The sequence below is a fragment of the Micrasema longulum genome, unplaced genomic scaffold, assembly GCF_059751315.1.
Source record: "Micrasema longulum isolate JH-2025_06_02 unplaced genomic scaffold, ASM5975131v1 h1tg000747l, whole genome shotgun sequence".
NCBI classification, from domain to species: domain Eukaryota; kingdom Metazoa; phylum Arthropoda; class Insecta; order Trichoptera; family Brachycentridae; genus Micrasema; species Micrasema longulum.
In genome coordinates this window covers 90,336-106,357 of record NW_028277941.1, presented here as the reverse complement: position 1 = coordinate 106,357, position 16,022 = coordinate 90,336, and the positions used below count along the sequence as shown (strand labels likewise).

The following is a 16,022-nucleotide window of genomic DNA, read 5'->3' as shown; positions in this document are numbered from 1 at the left end:
TTTAAATATATATATATATATATTTTTAAAAAGAAATATAAGCGTTCTTATAATGTACCCAAATATTAAAATTTTGCTGGCCATTTTCAACGTAAATAACTCACTATTAGAAAATGGAAATTAAGTTGGGGTAGAGTGGGGTTCGAACCTCGGACCTCTGATCCGTGAGTCCGCAACACTAGCCACGGGACCTCAACCCGATTTTATTTATTTGCTTTCAATTCTTGGTGCAAACCCATAGTAATTATACTGTTTAAATGTATATTATAACTTATATTTAAATACAAGTTATAAATCCAAAAGACTTAGTGCACCTCCACTTATGTATTGGACAATTGAGCGTTTTCACCCTCTAATGGGCATCTTCCAACTGGTAAATATTGTACAGTGTAAGGATCATTTAAACAAAACTGGCATTTATCTTAAGTATTATCATCATCATTCCCTTTCACACCTAATAGTGCGTAGGGCACTGCATGGTACACCAATCGCAGCATATCTTGATCCATGTAGTGCCCTATGCACCATTAGGTGCGAAAGAGAATGATGATGATAGTACTTATTTATTTATTTTCTTTTATTCAGGAAACATACAGTACGGTTACATAGTTTTATATTTTATACAGTTAGACTTAATTCTAATGGACCAGTGAAGTTCCATATTATATAATAATAATATGTAAGGTTATCAATGAAAGTACTAAAAAGAGAATAAAAAAAACATAAATGGAAATTTTTTTAAAATTAAAGTAAAAAAGTTATTTGAAAGTTTGTATTTAGTATTTACAAATGGGAATAATATTAAAAATTAAGAAAAAAAATTTGTAAAAGTAATAAAGTAGATAAATGTCAGTTTTGTATAAATGATCCTTACACTGTATAATATTTACCAGTCTGAATATGCCCATTAGAGGGTGAAAGCGCTAATTGGTCAAAAATATAAGTGGAAGCGTCCAAAGTATTTTAAAGTTATAACTTGTATTTAAATATTAGTTAATATTTAATATAATTACACTATATTAATTAAATCAAGTCACGGTGAAAGGATTATTAGAAGGTATGTACTACGTTTGAATACACTACATCCTACATCAATTTAATCAAGTCACTGTGAAAGGATTGCTTGTAAGATTTCCCATTCATGAGAAAGGACGGCACAAAATATTAGCTCAGTTTATATCCAGAGACATTGGGCTCCCTGGACAATACATAAAATTTAATTTACCAACTATTTTGCATATTCTGTCAAAGACGAGAATTTCACAAGTATCGCTCACTTTATATTAGGGCGCCCCTCGAAATCTTCCATTTCTCGACTTATGCATAATTATTGGTGAATATCGACGCTTCAATTTTTGTCGAAACTCAACTTGTCTCTATACAAGAGGTTGGACATAGGATAATGAAAAATTGAAAGTTGTAATTTTGCTAAACTAAATACCTACTCCATTCGATTCCTATATTCAAAAGTAACATATTTGTCATTTTTGAGGCAGGACTTATAGTTTAGGAGTAAATCGAGTAAAATAGTTTTTTTTATGTATGGGAAGCAACATATAAATATGAATATCTCATGACTTTGGTCGTTTTTTGTTCTGGAATTTTTATGCCAGTATCTTACTAATAAATACTAAGTTTTCTTAAAGACGCATGCTGCTACTTTTTGAAATATTATGAAAATCATATGAAATATAAAAGATTGAGTCTTAAGTGAATATTTGTAAATTGTACATTTACGATACCAAAAAGTACCTTATATATCAAAAATGTTTTTATATCAAAACCTACCTGATCACTATGCAAGTAACTTAGTAGGTGAACGTGATTTATGCCTGCATCTACTGATTAAGGTAACTTGCATTTTCGAGTTGATTGAGTGAAATGTAAAATCTGTAAATATCATATTGTTTGTCGTTAAAATGGGTTATGATCATTTATCTAGAGTTACGATAGCTAATATGAAATCTACAAATATCTTTTTAATTATATACTTTTCATCACTTTTTGACTATAAGTCCAGTCTCAAAACATGTTCTGGTCATATTTGTTACTTTTTGACATTGAAATCGAATGGTGTATTAATATTATATTATGAAATTACGACTTTGAATTTTTCAGTATCATATGTCCAACCTCTTGTATAGGGATAAACCACAGTGCGGCGTCACAACACTACCGCATACATTTGGTGCGCCATGAACGTAAACCATTTGTTTATGTTTGTGGATGCACAGACCTGATTTCCATTTGCAAGGCTTAAGATTATTATGGAATTGCCACAGTGTATCACGTATATTTTCGTAGAGCTTTTTACATGAAAGGTTGCTCTGTTTTAAGTCTTTATATTACAATTAAATAGATATAAGACTGGCAGTTTTTTTAGTTTTTCTGTTGTTTGTAAAATTAATAAAAGTTATCTAAATGATTATAATAAATCTTTACTTGGCAGTTGTGAATGAACATATTTTAATTTTTTATTTTGTTACCAGCTCCATACACACGAAGTGGTGGAAGTTTGCGCCAAAATCCTGTACCAAGTGGAGCTGCAGAGGTCAGCCCTCGAGCATATGTGGGGATTCAGTGTGGAGGCAGAACTTGCTGAGAACGCGGAAAGGCAGGACGAGCTGTGCTGCTACGTCAGCAGAGTGGAGGACAAGAGTGTTGCAATGCAGAACGGTAAGTTTGCGCTAAGTCCTCTATCTAGTTGAGGTGCAAAGATCCGCCCTGGAGTATATGCGGGGATTTGGTGTGGGGGCAGAAATTGCGGAGAACGCGGAGAGGCAGCAACAGAGTGGTGGACAAGAGTGTTGCAATGCAGAACGGTAAGTTTATGCCAAATCTTGTTGAGCTGCAGAGATCTACCTGCATATGCGGGAGTTCGGTGTGGAAGCAGAACTTGCGAAGAACGTGGAGAGGCAGGACGAGCTGTGCTGCTACGTCAGCAAAGTGGATGTCAAGAGTGTTGCAATGCAGAACGGTATGTTAGCGCCAAGTCTTATATGATTCAGATGTCCGCATATATGGTTGCTTTATTATTGACCTCGCTTATAATATAAGGTTTATATTTCAAAAGTGGATTTTTCTGCAATTGAATTTCTTTAAATTTATCTAAACTGTTGGGATCAGGAGGGATATACGAATTTGGGCCAATCAGTAACTTCTCAGCATTTGCTCATGTGGAGAGGAAACCACTTAAAACTCTTCAGGAGAAGCCGGCCTATTGACAGTTGTCAACAGGCTTTCCGTTCCACTAGAAGAGTGTTCGGCATTTTGTTCCCTACTTTGGTTTATTTTACCAAATGCCTGCACTATATTTATCATGTATGATACTACCTCTCGTGTGAGTTCTTTATTACCCATAACCGATGGGATGTCGTAAAGATTTTCACCCATGCTTCTGCATCGCACCTCCAGCTGCTATCTTTGATAGCTGATAAAGGGGCAATGCATCAACAGGTGAGGAACATCTTGAGGAGTTTTAAAACGGTAAGCTTGCGCCTAGTCCTGTATCATGTGGAGTTGTAGTGGTTGAAATTGCAAGTTGCAGAAGACTGGAATGGGAGTTCAGTGTTAAGGACAGGAGTATTGCTATGCATAATGGTTGCCGCTACGTGAGGGATGCAACAAATGATATATTTATTATATTTTTTTATCAACCTAAAATATATATTGATGATCATCTTTGGATAAAGATAAATTTTAATTTATGGAACAATAAAACAACACCAACCTATTAATTCAGAGAATCGTTACGGGGTTGTGTACGTTTAATTCGAAAAGATTTTCCGTTGCTGATAATGTGAACAATCGATACATAATTATATCCGTTCATAGTACTTATGTAGTATTTTAGAATGTGCCTTCAATGTTGCCAGTGCCTATATTAATTGTTGAGGTTGAATCACGTCCTGAATTATGTTACAATCACGTCAGTGTGTAAAGTAACTATGGGGTAACAAATATTCCACTATCTGGTGTCCAGAAGCGGGTAAACCAATATTAACAAATATTGATTTACCAGACCCAATGGTGATTTTACCGTCAGCATTAAAACGATCTTATATACCTACATTCTCATTATAATTTATTCGGCAAAATGCTTCAGTAATTAATGCCTACGATTACAAATATTCAAAAACGTATCTGCATAATAATATATTGCACAAATTCTTGACCCTTCCAGAGCGATTTTCGTATGTGGGTAGCGTGTAAAGGATTAACGTACATATTTTCATTACGTTTTAAAAATAATGCCAACTAACGAAATATTTCAAAACACTTTTTTAAGCGTTTATGCAAAACGTCCCGGATCCGGAATTCCGACAAAGTTGACTCAAAAAAAGTCATTTTTTCCATAATATTTCACATTGCCCCGAACTAACTGAAACAGAAAAAAAGTTATTAGAAAATTTCGTATAACAAACAATCGAGGCACTGCAGTGTGTTTATGCTCTATGCACTATTGGACAATAAGGTAATATTGTTAAGAATAATATTGGTAAGAATAAAAAAAAAAGTATTTTCTAGACCACTGTTTTTTTTTTATCGTTTGTTTAGATGACATAATTAATATTTACCTTATGTAACTCCCAATGTTTGTATTTCCTAAATAATTGTTCTGTTTTCTTCAACAGGTATCATCAAAGGTGATGAGATCATGGTCATCAATGGAGCCATCGTCTCCGACCTTGACATGATGTACCTGGAGAGCGTACTTCAGGAGGAACAATCGCTATGTATGATGATGAGGTGAGCAGAACTTAACTTGATTTTATGGTTATTATAATATTATACGATCATTTTTATGTACACGACCGTAACAAGGATAGTATTTAACTAAAACAGAGGTTGCCAACCAACTTCCCTTAAAGCAGGTTAGATATTAGCAAATACCCCCCCAAAAGTTAAGTTAAAAAAATAAATTAGCTTATGCATTTTTTTTCTTTAAATTAAAGAAAACACACGCTTTTTAACATTTTTTAAATCAAATACAGAAGCTATGTAAGTCAACGAGACGGTAATTGTTGCTTAGTTCTAACAATGTGTTTAATATCTATTGCAGTTTCGGCCAATGCACATTGCGCATCGCAGGTCAAGCTCTAAGTTGAGTCGATTCCTTGATTTGTTTTCACGATGACGGCCACAGTTCAAACTTCCTAAACCTTTGCCAGTTTTCACCGCGGAATACTTGGCTTTAAGAGAAACTCTTTCCTATATATTGGTCAAAAATTTAATAAATGCCTAATTTTATCTGACTCCTTAAGCTCTCTTCAAAAAAATTGTAACAGTACCTTTAAACAAGCCCAATTCCAATAAATATTCCAGATTTGCGAAAAATTATACTTACTGAAACCAAAAAATGTGCAGGTTTTCCTATCCTGGATTTTGAGCCATCATGGAATTCCAGGTTATGAAAAAGACGATTATTTAGCTAAGAAAGCGTGTTTCGTGTTTTTTCTTCTTCTTTTTTATAATATGTATGGATTGAATATATTTTTGTAATGTATATGTTATATTTAAAATAAATAAATTGAATTGAATTGAATGAAATGGAATTACAAATTTATCTAACCACCCAGCCGGCATGTCTTGTAGCTGGTACCGCAAATGAAACACCTTCAAAATTTCAAAAGGAAAACATTACGACTGGTAAAAGGGTACTTGAAAAGTTTTGCTTTCGATCTAATAAAGTTCAGCCGAAATCAAGTGAGGGTTATCACTAGAGCCCTTATAGGGCACTTCAGCTTAAAAAAACACCTTGCTAGAATGAACCTTTCCGAAACTTCTAGATGTAGATTCTGCAGTGCAGATGAGGAAACACCTATCCACATTCTATGTGAATGCGATGCTTTACGTCATAAAATGAGCTTCATCCTCGGGGGACCACTGGTTAAACCTGAGGGTGTTAAAGAGCTCGCCCCCTACCTAATAGCCCGATACTTTACGGATCTGGGCTTCGAGGGGGAGATTTAGCAACATGTAAACTCTCGCCTTCTACACATCAGCCAGGCTCTTTACGGACCTGGGCTTGGAGGGCGAGAACTATTCACGAGGACCCGTCACAATAGCTCTTCACGGGTTGCAGTGACGTCAGGAGCTTGCAAAGCTCTGACCCCCACCACTAAGAATGATAATAAGAATAGGTTTAATTATTTTTCTAACATCATCACTTCCTTTCCGCACCTAATGGTGCATAGGGCACTGCGTCGGTACACCAATCGTAGCGTATCTTGATCATTTTTTGTTACATGAACATTAGTGAGAACATAAAATTCAATACTAAACAATGCAGAATAAGCTTGTGGATTAATAATTGCTTTGTAGCAAAATATGAGATGATGCTCAAACGTGGCAAATAAATTAATATCTACGTTTTTCATATATCACGGATGGCATATTTTTCATTCCGACGGATTTCCCCCACTAGTCAAGCTCAGAGAGCGAGGAGACTCTAAAACAAAAGTTTCTCATAAAATCTGACCTACATAACTCTACATCTACCACTGCCTCTATCATATTCAGCTTCTGTATTTAGGCCATTATTCAACGTTAGACACGACCCATATTTGTGGCTGTTTATGCGTTTACAAGAACTTCTAAAATGCTTTGCATTGCAGTTAGTGACTAAGTGTGACTTCATAGAACCTACAAGGGACGTGTACTTTATACTTTGGGATCCCTTGCAGCCACACATCTTAAACGAATCATTTAGGTACGAAAAGGAATCATTGAAGTTATTTTCACGGTACCAATAAGAATCACATGTACAGAAATCTTTAAGGCCATTGATAATATGCCTGAGGTAATTAATGAGGTATTAGGCATAAACGCTAAAATTGTTTTGCTAGACAGATTTGGACATGGACATCGTCCTGCTCAGGAACATAATTATAAAACAAGGTCAAGAAATAATATCACTGTCAACATTTATTTATTTTTATTTCACGTTTTACATAACACTTTCTAAATATATCAACACGATATTTTATCGTATATCTGTCATTTCAAAAATTTATTTTGGACTTATGAAATATAAAAGAAATTAGATTGTTTTCAGGTTTATTTTAATTTAAGATTTAATTTTTTAAAACAAAGATTGTTCACGCGATTTGACGCGAATCGTAAAACCCCTCTCCTGAAAAATTACGTTTCAAGCGAATGTCATGTTTTGAAAAAACAGTCCTCAATCGAGTATATTCCCCATTTCGAAATAACGTTAAAAAGATGTTTCAAAACGAGTTTTCATTTACAGTTTTTGGGTTTAAAAATTAACACTTACAAAACGGCTCTCAGTTGGCATTACCTCATTTTGACGTCACGCGTTCATTCACGCTCATCATATCGCTGTACTGTTTTGACAGTACTGTGCCGAAACTGTGAAAAATAACGATTACTGACCATTTAATTAGTAGTTTCTGAGTGCTTTGAGATAAGTAGTTTTATGCATTAAGTATTTTATAATATTAGGTAAAGAAAAAAGACTCATTTATCTTAAAACATATACATTTTATAAAAACGAAAAAAAATATACCAAAGCGTTCTGAAGACAAAAGATTTTTTCAATTTGTAAAATTTCTCGATTTGGACGGTTCGAGGTCTCGTGGGAAGTATCGCGGACTCCGGATCAGGAGATCTAAGATTCGAATCTCGCTCTACCATAACTCGTCTCCCATTTTCTAACACGGGATTTTACAACTAAAAGAAAATAATAAAACACATAAACGATTTTTTTAAATATATATACCGAAACTGTAACAAAAAAGCAACAAAGGTACCGAAATAAATTGGATGCAACTTCTGATAAATTCAGGACTTCATATTATTATGTACTTACTAATGAATAAAAAAATTAAAATCCTATTTTAAAAATTTAAAAATAAAATAGGGATTAAAATGAAAGTATTTATAAATTCATAATATTTCAGTATAGTTTAAAACGTAAATTAATAATAAAATCACAAAAATAACAAGCAGAGTATGCCGTAGGCTAACACATTTTCTAATTAACTCAGAGTCCTACTTAAGACAGATGCCACCGCCGTGGCGCAGTTGGTCAGACAGGTAACTGTGAAACTGGCGTCGCGGATTTGATTCCCACCAACTATTTATTGCAAGAAAGAAATCCGTAAACATTTTTCTCTCAATTGGTCTAGGTGTTGTGGTGTATTTTTCATAACTTCCTATCACATCCTTTCTTTCCCACCTGCCGACAACCCTCTAAAATAAAGGCTTATCGGGTTTTTCTTTTAAAAAAAAAAGATTTCCCTAGTGAAGAGAACTCTTAAATTCATTTGTTTTAAAACTATTTCTTATGGTTTAACAAAAAAAAAGATTTTAAAAAATAGCTGTCACACCTCAACAATGCCATCCAGTGATCGTTTGTAAAAACTTAAAGGGCAGCTTTCGTATGGGCACGAAAACTACTGACAAGTTAAATGAAGATGTTTCAGAAATTCAAACTACCGCATTAGAAAAATAAAATATTACCAAGTAATATCTTTAATATAATTTACTTTGACCAAAATCAAATTACTAAATCTAAATTTAAAAAATGCCTGAGGGCAATTATTATTCAAAATTTAAATTACACATTACATTTAAAATATACTTTTATGAAATTCTATACAAAAAATTGATTTATATAGACGTTTAGTTCAATGCCATGTTTCCTGGGAAACGATGGGAAACTGGATTTTAACCACGATACAAAATGTGAAATCAATTTAAATAATTAGGTTGTAAAAATGTCCTAAAACCTAATTTAGCAGCTCGCTTGAATGTAATGAAGTCTCCTGCGAGGCATATCAACTTCAGATAAAAGAAGTATATTTTGTGCTCCACGTAACATCCTATGATGAAACCATCAATAAAATTTTCCTGACAGCCGATAATTTTGTGTAAACCACGATTCAAAATTGCGTCAGCGTAAAAAAAAAATCTGTATATTTATATGTTTGTCAAGCAAAAAAGGAATGAAATGGTGATCGGATTTGACTTTTGAAAAATAGAGATAAAATTAGGAAAATGGTAAAACCACAAATATAATAAGCGTTATGTCACAATGCTGATTTTTAATAGTTGAGAATCTGATTTAAATAAACTAACCCTTAATCTGGGTTCCATGATTATCAGTTTTTTGTCAGTTGTTCGAAGATCACCTGCGTGCTAAACCAGTTTCGATCCGCCAGAAATGTGTCGATCGCCCATTATCATGTCATTTCCCCGTAGGGGAAGGCAGAGGATGGCCCGCCGCATACTTCAACCCTGACATACATTTTTATGTTTTTTCAAATTCACTTATTTTTTTTCATACATAAGTTTATTGTACATTATTTGAAACTTAAGCCCGAACTCCATGGGACTAAAAGTCTTGTGTTGAGATGGGACTAGCAATTAGTTGTCACATGAGTATATCACCATAAATATAGGATCTGAAACATGAAAAATAATTTTAAAAATATAAATATATATGGCACATTAATATGGTAAACAGTAAACTCAAACATTCGGAAAATCATCAAGGAGTTTCCTACTCAAATCCCTCCTACTAAGGAAAATCCAGTCCTTAACTACTTTCTTGAAAACAGTCTTTGGCTTTCAGAGCTTAATACGCTCTTCCAAAATATTGAACACTCTCGGTGCGATAAATGATAGATGTCTCTGAGCAAACGTCGTACGGGTTTTGGGTATGACATAATTAATGCTCTGGGAAAACCTCGTACAGACATTTTACTGAGACGTCTCCTCATTGTTCTACCAGAAGTGTGTAAGTGCTTCTTTTAGGTACAGTTGTCTCATACCCAGCACCTTCATGTATTGGAATAACTGTTCTGACGGGCATGTTGGAGGGCGTCGGAAAATTATTCTCAATAATAATTTCTTTGATATTATGAGAGGCTTTACAGTGGATGCCGCACAACCCTCCCAGCCAGCTATTCCATAGGTTTCAGTGGATTGAAACAGAGCAAGTACACACTTCTGAGAGTGCCAATATCCAGAATGTCTCTAAGAGAGCAGAATAGATGGCACAGCTTTCTCAAACTAGAGTCTAGGGACTGGACCTGAGCTTCCTATCGCAAATTCCTATCAATGATAACACCAAAGTATTTTATAGAATCTACCCGCTGCAGAAGTTGGTATGTTTTATCACAGTAGATTCGTAGATTAAGCGTATAGCTTGGTAGTGAACTATTATTTATACAAAATGTCAGACATTTCGTTAATAAACTAATTTAAAATCAGTATTTCGGAGAATAAATTAAATCCCGATTTTATTTGGAAAAAAATGTTAGCGGTTTTATTTTATGAGCATTTTTCAATACTGAGCTATTTTTTTAAATCTTATCCCTTGTAACATGCAATTTGTTCTATCATTTTTAAATAGTATAATAATTGTTATATATCAACTTATAGCCATATCACTTGCTTTATTTATAACGATGGTTTAGAGATCCCTACAGTGTGTATCAAAAATGGTAGTAAAACTTTGAATTATATTGTACCTTGTATTTTTTATTTAATTTCAACCGACCTCAGATTTAATATTAGATATAGCAAGAATTAAATAAGAAATTTGCTACTCGGTCAAGAGTTTTCGTATTAATTGAGTGTAATGTAATAATTTCTTTTATAAATCCACGTATGTTATATGTTTTGATATCAAAATTGTTTTTTTCAAATAAATCAGCTACAAGTCTAACTATTTTTTGCTTTGACTATAAATGCGTAGATAAAAATATTTATGTTAAAATAGAATTAATTTTATATATGTAAATTTCCACTCCACCACCAAGCCACAAAAAGTGGCTAAAGTAAATTAAATGAATTAAAATTCTGTTTTGCAAAAGCTATACTAATATGGTGAAAACAATGTTTTATAAAGCATTAGTAGAAGATAAGAAAAATACGAAGAATAAGAAAAAGGTTGATGCTTTAAAATGTCCCGTTTTCATAAAACAAAATATCATGATACGAAGCCAAAATAACAAGATCTGGCTGTATGATAAATTGGAACATATTAAATGAAGCGTCTGGCGTAGCAGATGGTCGGAGCAGTTTATCTGCAAATAGAGGTATACCTAGAAGTAGAAATATTATACGAGCTCAGCGTAGCAACTAGAGGTGGGCGTTTCGGTTATTTAAAAAGAGTAGCAATCACAGTTACCGTTTTACAAATTAAACTGTTTCGTGTAACGGTTTCTTAATAACATTTTAGAGCAGCGTGGGCAAAAAATCAAAATACTCCAAACTGTTATTTTAAAAACAGTTTCACACGTCTTGACTAATTTTTGTTGGAGGGGAGGTGGCCACGGTTTTCCCAACGCTGCTTTAGAAAGATATTCACAAAGCAGCTTAATTACCGCTAGTTTTTCTTAACATTAACAGTATTATTATTATTTTAAACGGTTTCGGCTGTTTTGGATGAATAACTGCTTCGTTTTTTACTACCTCTAGTAGCAACAGAACGTATGTACTGTACATAATGTATGTATACATATATGTATGTCTTCTCGCGTAACGTATCTAGGCTTTCACGTGTCGGGGAAATATTACCATCCTACGTGAATAGCTCTGTGGAAACACAACGTAAGTGGCATTCTAACGTCTAATAAATTAACTAACCACAGTTTTGTTATACGGATCGTGTTATTATACTTTATAGTATTTCGACTTTACTTTGATATTTCTGAATAGTTCCTTGGTCCATAAAATCAACATACGCAGTAAAATGGCTAGAAATAATTCATATTCAAGCTTCTCTGCACCTAATAGCACATTGGATATACCAATTGCAATTATTTGTAACAACATAAAACATACATTTATTAAGTACAGAGACACAGCTTATAGTGACACAACCAGGAACGATCGATTCGCTAACAAATTCGTGTTGAGTTGAGGCACTTGTAATGCATAAACATACATTCACACACACACATGTAAATAGCAGGGGCGAATCGTCTTAATATGCGATTATTTGCAGCTCACCATATTTTTGACATCAAAAGTAACAAAATTCGTAAAGTGCAAAGCGTGGCCCTTAAGAATTTCTTCCTAAACCTTTTTATAGAAAACAAATATAAAGGTTGACTGGATATTAATTTGATGTTTTACTGTTTCTATTTATAAGAAATTGTGTTTGTTTTCCTTCTTTTTGATTGCTTGCTTTTTAATGGTTTGTTTTATTTAAGGTTTCTCTATATCTGATGTTTAATGCTTTTTAGCTAGGATGTATGTTTTTTTTATTTTATAATTGCATATTTGTAGGATAAAATAGTATTTTTCTTGTTTGTTCTTCATACTATGTACTTTTTGGTTAGGATGTATATTGTATATTTTATAATTGTATATTGTAGTATAAATTTATTAGTCTATCATATTATGTATTTTGTTATAATTGTTATACATTAAACTGGTCCATTTCTGGTTGATCTTTAAATGATGTACTTTTTTTATAATTGTTAGATTTTTCTTTTAAGGTAAGATGTTTGTTTGTAGTTAGGATGTATATTTTTAATTGTATAATTGTTACACTTTAAACTGGCATATCTCTATTGAAATTAATCTGATCTGGTTGATCTTCAAATTTCTATTTGTATGAACTGGTTTAAGATTAGCCAGAAATGCGATGTCTCTTGTAACTCTTTATATCATGTACTTTATAAAATTGTTATATTTTCCTCAGTCCCGGAATGAGTTCTAATAACTCCTGGGAGTATAATGTATATGCATTGTATGATTATATTAAATAAAATAAAATAAAAAAGTAATGTTACGCATCTATACCATATTAGGAAAAATTACATCCCAAACCATCGTTTGAATTTCTGGGGTTAGTCAATTTATTTATTTATTATTTATTTGTTTATTATTTTTTTATTTATGTATATTTTATCATTTTTTTAACGGGCTTAGTCTATTCAAAAAATGGCAAACACAAATCTTTATAATACATACAGGCACAATTGAGTAAAATACAAATAAATCAAATTAAAGCTAGGCCAAAAAAATTACATTATATTTAGTTTTAATATATTTAGTCTAAACAAATTTAAGTTATATAAATCTTTGTTTTTACGAAAACGATTTATATGAAAACTGAAGTCTTAAAAAAGGGATAAAAAATATTACAAATTAGCTAACGGGGGTAGTATTACCCCCACCACTCGCAGTAAATAGCGGTGACTTTCTCTTGTCTGATCAAAAACGCCATCATTTGAATCCTATTATTTGCCGGATAATTTAAAACAATCCTATTCTAAATAGATAATTTATTAAAACGGAGTTTTAAAAATTTAGGAAAGAACCATATGGCCATAAGAAGTATTTGATAAAAACTGAAGGGAAAAAGTATTTTACAAAAACAAAAAAGTTTTATCTCTGGGCTCTCTTGTATCTTAGTCGTGAATGGTAGGGAAATTGAAAAGGGAAAGTGAGATTGTTTAAAGTTCTTCAAACTGCTAGGGAAGTATAACAAAATTTTACCATTCCAGTTAGCTTTGCATTTCATGTTCCTTCATGGGATTTATTATTTAAAATGTATGTTTTATAACATGGTTTATTCATTACATAAATACTGTAATGTATTTCAAATTTTAGCCCTGTGTTGAGTTGGAGCGCGATCCAATTAAAAGGGGATGATTTTTTTTAACTAACATGATAAATCTGTGGCTTGGATCTAGAAGGGCCAATGTCAGATTTCATATTTTTCTTGACATAATTTTTTAGAGGGTCGATATCAATTGAAAACTGGGATATTAACTTATTTTATACACATGCGTGTTGTAATGTTTTTTATTCATATTTGCTATCAAAAACGTCAAACTGATAACATAAACACATAACGCCACAAATGGCTAAATAATTACGATTTTATTTTTGATATAACTCCTGTTATATTACGATTTAAGACATTCGCCCCTTTAAACCAAAGAAATATGTAATAAAAAATTACGTTTGTCATGCAATGTGAAAAAGCTTTTATGAAGAATGAAGAATTAAAGTTCAAACTCAAAGTTGAAGCGTATGTGTAAAATAATTTATAAAATGATTCCACCTTACTTTTGGGAAACACGTTTGATTTTTTTTAGTTGATTTTAAGATTTAAAATTATTACTAAATCTGTAAAACTTTTCACAGCAGTATCATATTCATAATTTAAAAAATCATAGTAACCTGGTCAAAAACCAAGTCCGAGAACAAACCCTTACCCGTATGTAAACTATTCATCACTTACCTTTTAATTTTATCATATAATCATGACATCACAGATAGAAATCATGTTTGCCTATTTGCCTTTTACTAGGCAATGTAGATGTCATGGGAAGATTACAAACGAACACTTTTTCAAGATTCTCGCACTGACATTGAAATACCAGAATGTTTTCAAGGTCCTGCCATATTAAAATCAGAAATATTACATGCTATCTCAACATCTAAGCCTAGAAAAGCATGTGGACCTGACGAAATCCCCATGGAGGTTATCAAATTAATTAATGGAAATAATATTGATTGTTTGCTTGGACTGTTTAATAACATACACGACACGGGGATTATCCCCCAAGATTGGTTAAAATCAATATTTATTACATTACCTAAAAAACAACACCCAAAAAAATGTAATGATTATCGCCTCATAAGTCTTATGAGCCATATATTGAAATTATTTCTTAAAATAATACATGCCAGAATAAGACTAAGGTGCGAGCGAGATTTAGATGACACTCAGTTTGGGTTCAGAAATGGTTTTGGTACCCGGGAAGCGCTTACAACAATAAATATATTGCTGCAAAACTGTTCTGACCAAAAAAAAGACATCTACGCTTGTGTTTTTGATTACAAAAAAGCATTTTACAGAGTAAAACACTCAGATTTGATCAAAATGCTTGTTGCCGACGTAAAAGCGCATGCACCAACTTGGCGGCCCTTCCTGGGGCTTTAATGTAGCATAGGAGGCTTCAGTATGTGTAAGCGATCTACCACCTCCTCAATAAAGACTAGTATTTGTCACTTTCGGGGGTGGTGATCGCCATACTGAAGCCCACATATAGATTAGAATTCATGAAAATATTTGTATGCCCATAATGTGTTTTTATGTTGTTCTGTATGAGTGTTGATCGCCGCGCGGTCGGCGGGGAACTGCGGCCGGTAGCGGGAGGGTGGGGACCTTATACGTGGCGCGAGAGAGACCGATAGAGCCGGCAAATGTGCTCGCTATCTCTCTCGCCGCGTGATTGGTCAACCTAGCACCGCCCGCTATTGGCCTAGCCCGCCGCCGCACGGCAAAATGTTGTATATATAGCCCCGCCGGGGAAAAATAAAGTCAGTCATCTCACCACACTACTAAGGCTTTCTACTCTCCACTTCACCTCCCTACCTCGCTTCAAACTGGACCTCATCGCCACCTGGATTCGAACACCGCTACCCCCCTGGACTTGGAACTCGGATACTCTTTGGATTGGATTTTGGACCCCGGATAATTTGGACCCTTGGATACTTCCCCGGAACACACCCCGCCGTTCCCACCGACGGAGAGATACCGGCCTTACAACCCGGTTGCCTGACTCAGGATTGCGGCCGCCAGCGCTACTCGCTAGCGACCCCGCAAGGGATCTCTATGCGACGATACCTCCCCCGGAGCTTATCGTTCGTCGGCCGAGGCCCGCCTACGCCCGGCCACTCTGCGTTTAACACCAGCGCCTATAGAAATACAGTTCTTGTGACGGGCGCGATTGCTACGGACGAAGCAGTGATCCGCCGCGTCTGTTACAAGTTGGTCCTTCGAGAAGAACCGGATATTCATCGCAGAGCGCCTAGAGATGACTTCGAGAACCCCTTCACTCCGCTCGGGTCGAGGAGGCACGGAACCGAGAGAAGACCCTGCTACAGATCAGGACTCAGCCGAGTCGGACACATCCGAAGATACAGTCCAGCGGCTGAGGACGCAGGTTCGAACGCTCCGTGCTTCACTACACGATCAAGACCGACGCGTGCCCTTGGAGACGAATCCCGAGCCCGCGCCG

At 34.4% G+C, this 16,022-nt stretch overlaps 1 protein-coding gene across 1 annotated transcript in view; it reads left to right on the top strand.

Annotated features, from left to right (window-relative positions):
* The window catches only part of sif (guanine nucleotide exchange factor still life), a 193,370-nt gene that overhangs the window by 139,058 nt on the left and 38,290 nt on the right, over positions 1-16,022 (top strand). Inside the window, exons 7-8 of the mRNA XM_088230333.1 lie at positions 2,490-2,676; positions 4,635-4,749. Coding sequence (XP_088086459.1) covers positions 2,490-2,676; positions 4,635-4,749 — 302 coding nt within the window. The remainder of the gene's footprint in view (positions 1-2,489; positions 2,677-4,634; positions 4,750-16,022) is intronic.